At 35.1% G+C, this 6,328-nt stretch overlaps 1 protein-coding gene across 1 annotated transcript; it reads left to right on the plus strand.

Annotated features, from left to right (window-relative positions):
- The first annotated feature begins 3,510 nt into the window (after positions 1-3,510).
- LOC149235703 (BOI-related E3 ubiquitin-protein ligase 1-like) lies at positions 3,511-6,055 on the plus strand. Its single transcript, XM_089461445.1, has 4 exons — positions 3,511-3,824; positions 4,062-4,195; positions 4,825-5,204; positions 5,311-6,055. Exons 1-4 carry the CDS (start codon positions 3,766-3,768, stop codon positions 5,821-5,823), a joined length of 1,086 nt encoding a protein of 361 aa, XP_089317571.1. The 5' UTR covers positions 3,511-3,765; the 3' UTR covers positions 5,824-6,055.
- The last annotated feature ends 273 nt before the right edge of the window (positions 6,056-6,328 follow it).

Raw genomic sequence — 6,328 nt, forward strand, 5'->3', positions numbered from 1 at the left:
TAATTGAAATATAACTATTTCATAAATGCCACAACATGTTTATGGAGACTTGAATTGATATATTTGAAAAAGAAAATTGTTCACCAAACCATGACTATTGACTAAATTTTTATTATAAAATATATTATAATCCAACTAATATGTCATGAAAAATAACATAAAGATTAAATTAATAAGTAAATAAATTTAAACTTTTAATCAAACTCAAAGTTCTAATATGTATTCTTTTAAATGAGGAGAAATTTTAAATAGATTTTTTGAAACTTTAATGATGTGGTCACTTAGAATGTGTCAAAATGTTTATGAAAAAATTCTATAATCAAAGTTTTTATCAATTAAATAGAACTCTTAAAAATAATGAACTAATTTACCCCAGAACAATAATCTTTTATAATATTAAAATTAATATATATCTTTATATATATAAAACAATGTCAAAAAATTTTGGATGATAAATTAATTAATATATCATAATAGTTACATTTATATATATATCCCTAGAACAATAATTTTTTATAATATTAAATTTATATATATATATATATAAAACAATGTCAAAATTTTGGATGATAGATTAATTAATATATCATAAATAGTAACAATTATATATATATATATATATATATATATATAATTGTTTAAATATTTACTTTTTTTCAACTTTTTATTTTATTTTTTAAATCTTAATTTTTAGATAATTTTTTTGTTTGGTAAATTGACCGTTTAAACATTTAGCATTATTTTCCCACATTTTAATATTTTACTAACTAATTTCTCATAAATAACAAATTTTTAAAAAACTATTTTTTCTTAAATTTAACATCATAAGTCTTTTTTTCAAATTGACCTGGAGTATCTCATAAAACTGCTTTTGCTTGGCTAAGAGCTCGTCTTCCTCGGATGTAAGGAAACAGGTTAACGGCCCAAGACCCAGAGGCATCTGGCAGGAGTAAGCCTGCTCCCTAACAGACCACCACCAGGTTATTACAAGTGGCGTGGTTTTCCTTGATAACCGTGATGAGTCAAATCTACATTCGCGGATAGTAACTAGAAATGGCTGTCCTCACTGTTGGTTTGACAGTTGAATTTTATACACCTTCGAAAAAAAACCTCTTTTTTCAAAATTAATCATATAAAATATTTAGTATTCAAATTATTGGTTATTCTTTATTTTTTCCTATGTTTTGTTTTATACATAACTAATCTCTCCTAAATAACTAATTTCAAAAAAACTATTTTTTCCTTCATTTAACATTATAGGTATTTTTTTTTCAAAATTAATCCTATAAAATTTTTGGTTGTACTTTATTTTTTCGCCCGTTTTATTTTTGACATAACTAATTTTAACACAACTAATTATTGGTGATACTTTATTTTTTTTTAGGGTTAATTCACCATTTAAACATTCATCATTCTTTTACTGTGTTTTAATTTTTAAATAATTAATTTTTTTTATAAATAATTAATTTTTATTAAATTTAATTAAATAAATATTTGTTTTTCAAAATTATTTATATAAAATAGGTGTAGTCTAACTTATAAATAAAATGATTTTTTTAGAGCATTTGTTATGGTTAATTTTAATCGAAATGCCAGAAAGATTTTAAAAAACTTGAGTTTAAATTGTTTAATTTATTTATTTTAAACTACAAAAAATCACAATCTTACTTGAAGTTGTATAGCCAATAAAAAACTATTTAAAAATATTCAAATGATTTATTTTATTCTATTTTATATAATCTTAATTTTTAAATAATTAATTTCTCTTTAATGTTATTTTTTAAATATTCATAATTATGATTTTACTTTTTAATTTTTAAAAACTAAATTTTCATAAATTTAATATTATTTTCCCACTTTTTACCTATCCAAAAAGTTGATATGCACAAGAAGGTTGTGGACACTTGGTAATGTGCCACCAAGGTTGAGATGGTGCACATGTGTATAGATAGCTTATCTCAACAAGGCTTATAGAGTGTTCCAAAAATTGTTCAAAAGGTTGTGGACACTTGGTAACGTGCCACCAAGGTTGAGATGGTGCACATATGTATAGATAGCTTATCTCAACAAGGCTCATAGTGTCCCGAAAATTGTCCAAAGTGTTGAATTTATTTTAAATTACAAAAAATCACAATCTTATTTGAAATTGTATAGCCAATAAAAAACTATTTAAAAATATCCAAATAATTTATTTTATTATATTTTATATAATCTTAATTTTTAAATAACTAACTAATTTGATTTTTTAAAATATTCATAGTTATGATTTTACTTTTTAATTTTGTAATAACTAAAATTTCATAAATTTAATATTATTTTCCCACTTTTTACCCATCCAAAAAATTGATATGCACAAGAAGGTTGTGGAGACTTGGTAACGTGCCACCAAGGTTAAGATGGTGCACATGTGTATAGATAGACGAGACATTCAGCTTATCTGAACGAGGCTTACCGTTATGTGGAAGAGCGAATTCAATTCAACAACCTATGTATCACGATTTATGGTCTCAAGAAACCTAAACCCTGTCACATGAACAATGGTTGACCAACAAAATTTAAACAGTCAAAACCCACCACAGTACATCCTCACAAAGACCTAGAAGAAATAACTTGGGAATTGGTGGGTCTCTGAGTGCAGGAGACAAAAGGAAACCCTAATTTGCAAAGGGGGGAGCAATGTGAACGGTCTTCAAGATCATCCAAATGCAGAGCGGTGGATAATTTTTTTAGTAAAAATTAATGCCCAGTAATGGCATGGCCCTCCTTTTAGGGATCCCTGCGGTTAAATTTGATAATTTCTTGCCAATAAAATTTGGAAAGACAATATCCCACCACCTCAAGTCGGTTGAAACAGAAAAAAATAAGAAAAGAAAAGCTGGTGCGACTGCATGGAACATCGAGAGTTGTGGTTGGTATTAATTTTTTTATAATATTAAATGCTAGCGAGGCAGACCAAGTTCCAAGTATTGAAATCGCATGCACACCAGGAGTGTGACACAAGTTAAGCGGTCACATGAAAGCGGTAATGGGGCTTAAAAGCAGGGGGACGGGCTGAGTTCGAAGCCGGCAATAATGGCGACTCACGGGAGATGAAAGAGGACGGCACAAGTTGGACGGGGCGGGCCCTCATTACGTGTGGAGTAATTAAATGATTAAATTATTTTAGTTTTAGGTTAGGCCTCTTCCGGCGGCCGGGGTTTTGGGGTTTTCCGGGCGTTAAGGCCGAGAAGGGGTCCCACGGGACCGGGGTGTTTTTTCAAGAAAGGAAGGGCTGGGGCGGGGATGGGTGTGTTGGGACTTTTACAGTACGGTGGCATTTGCGTTTGCAGTTGAAAGATATAATGCAGTTGGTCTGGCACGCATGGAGTAGTGGGAAAGCGTGTGAGGGAGTACCCGAATGGCTCGTGATTCCTGTAATGTAATGTAATGGATGTGAAAGTGTTTTCTTGAATTATTGTTGTGGCGAGCAATCGGCGGGGCCGGGGGAAGTGTGCTATTAAAGGAGATCGCAATCCGTTCAAGGAATTGCGAAGCGCGCAGCACAAAGAACGGTGGAAACTCGGTGAGGAACAGCGGAGAATTTGGTGGAAACGCGAAAAAACAGATGGTTTTAGCGGACTCTGATGTAATTAGCCAGAGTTTGATTTTTGGAGTGTTTTTAATTTTTTTCCGAGAATCTTGACTGGCCTTTGAAGTTTCAGTTATCGGGGATCGAACTCGTGACGTTTAATTGCACCAGGGGGAGCGGGGCTTTGCATCTACGGGATGGCTTTGCAGGCGGAGTATCCGTGTAATGTGATGTTGCCGGAATCGTCGTGGACCAGGTTCGTTCCCAACGTTCTGAGTTTAGTAAGTTAACGCTTGTCTTGAATACGTTCCGTGCAGAATTCGCCAGGCTGGGTGCAGAATTTTGACGTGTTTGACGAAATTTTGTTTTAGGAAAAAAGCTCCGGCGAGAGCATTTAAAGATTTTAGGAAAGCTTTTTGATTATTTCAAACGGTTCAGTTTACGAGCTTTATTGAAGCTTATAAGACTGATGATACAGTGATTTGTGTTACAGAATGAGGAATTTGCTTCCGGGAGACGATAAGTGTCTGATTTCACCTGCTCTGGCTAATAATACGACACAGGATTTCAAAATGCAGGCTGTTACCACGAACGGGGCTGGCAATCAGCAATTGCCATCAGTTCCATGTAAGTATCTTTGAAATTTGTTCTTCACCCTGCAATTTAAGTCGATGTAGGGCCTTTCTAGGGCAGAGATTCTAAACACAACATCCGTCCAACAATTCTTGTAGATACAAGTCTAGTTTTGTAAAGAAACCTGCAAATTTCCCTAAGGAAGCTGGTACATGACCAAAGTTTGTTTTTATTGAGCCTTATAATTGCATGGTTCGTTAAGATTTCAATCTTGGTTTTTTTGCTAGTTTTCTCGAATTTCTTCGTCGTCTACGTTTCCTCTGCATTTGTTGATTGTTCTGCTACTTTACTGGAATTTCTTAGAAGTTTCAAGATTTGACAACTTATTTGCATTTCTTTGTCGTTCTGCTAGTTTACTTGAATTTCTTTTAACAATTTGTTCTGCATTTGTTGATTGTTCTGATAGTTTACTGGAATCTGGAGATTTGGCAAATTTGCATTTCTTTAAAGTTCTGCTAGGTTATTCAAATTTCAGTTTCTTCTTTGATATTTAACAATTGTTCTCCTCGTTAACTCCAATTTGTTTCTTGGCTGGACATTTAACGATTGCTTTGTATTCGTTTACATTAATTCCTTTATCGTCTCTTAGATTTAATAATTACGCGTTTTTGTCTATTGTGCAGTTCCAGGTTTAATCACCGGGATGACATCGTGCGGGACGTTTCATGCAGCGGAGGCGGAGCTGAATGCGAACATGTGGATTGGCAATAATAACAGCAATCACACTCCGAGAAAAAGGCTCAGAGAATCGGTTCCTGATCAGCTCGGGAATTTTGTTTCTTTCGAAGGCGCCAATGCGAACACCTTGCTGAACATGCCACAGTCCAACGGCGAAGCGGTCTCCACCGGCCTACGCCTCTGCTTGGAAGGCAATAATACGTTAAATTCCACCAACGGCAGAGAATTTACCGCCTGCAGCAGCAATGCATACTCTTTAAACCACAAACTTCTCGCGGAAATGCAGCGCCAGAAGAACGATATAGACGAGTACATGAAATCGCAGGTAATAATATCGAGATCGATTAAATCTTTTTATAAATCTCTCATACATTTATTAATTGCCGGTACCGTTTGAATGTAAATTAAATTATCTAACACATTGTGCGCAGGGTGAGCGTCTGAGTCAAATCCTGACAGAGAAGACACAGAAGCATTCGAGGGCGTTGCTGTGTGCCGTGGCGCAGGGCATGTCCTCCAAGCTGCGCGAGAAGGAGGCCCAGGTGATGACCATGAAACGAAGGAACATAGAACTAGAAGACCAGATAAGAGGTCTCATGGTCGAAACACGTTCGTGGCAGAACCGCGCCAAGTGCAGCGAAGCGCTGGCCAGGTCCCTGCGGGTGCAGATAGACGAAATAAGCAAAGAAGGGAGCGGAGATAGCCAAGACGAGGCCGCGGCGTCGTCTCATTTCGTGACCGGAAACTCCATGAACGCCGTCTACAGGGAGAACAGGGACCTTGAAACACAGAAAACATGCAGGCTGTGCAGGAGTAATGATGTGTCCATATTGTTGTTGCCCTGCCGCCATCTTTGCCTGTGCAGGGACTGCGAAAACAAAGTAGACGTGTGCCCGGTTTGCCACCATTCGAAAACCGCGAGCGTGCAGGTCTACTTGTCATGAATCACTTCGTTCTAAATTGTTTCAACCATCTCAAAACATTAAACGGTTTTGTTGCATTTTTGTCATGATGGGTCGTGCGTTGCAGATTCGTTGCCTTTTCAGTTTGTAAATTGCGAGAGGAATAGGAAGAGTTTGTTTAATAGGGGATTTGATAACAGTTAAGTAATTAATAGAGAGGGAGCCGTTTGCGATGGCTGTCATTAACGTTTTAAGACCAATAAAGAAATTGGAAGTTTCTTCATAATTTGTGAGTGGAAGTTTCTTCATAATTTGTGACTGCAGTGGAACCAGAGTTTGAGCTTTTTGTAAATGGAGTTAATCTTGATTTGGACTTATTTGCCCAACTGAATTCATTCCTAGATTCCTTACATCAATGTGATCATTAAATTGGCTTCATCCTTAGATTCCTTCGCCGAAATGATCTATCGGTATTTTTATCATTTGGAAATTCCCTAATTTTTACAAGTATTATGAATTGTAATGTAATCTCAAAATTTGAGTGAAA

Source organism: Pinus tabuliformis, chromosome 8 (genome assembly GCF_031772625.1).
Source record: "Pinus tabuliformis cultivar Carrire ecotype Pingquan chromosome 8, CPIR1, whole genome shotgun sequence".
Lineage (NCBI taxonomy): Eukaryota > Viridiplantae > Streptophyta > Pinopsida > Pinales > Pinaceae > Pinus > Pinus tabuliformis.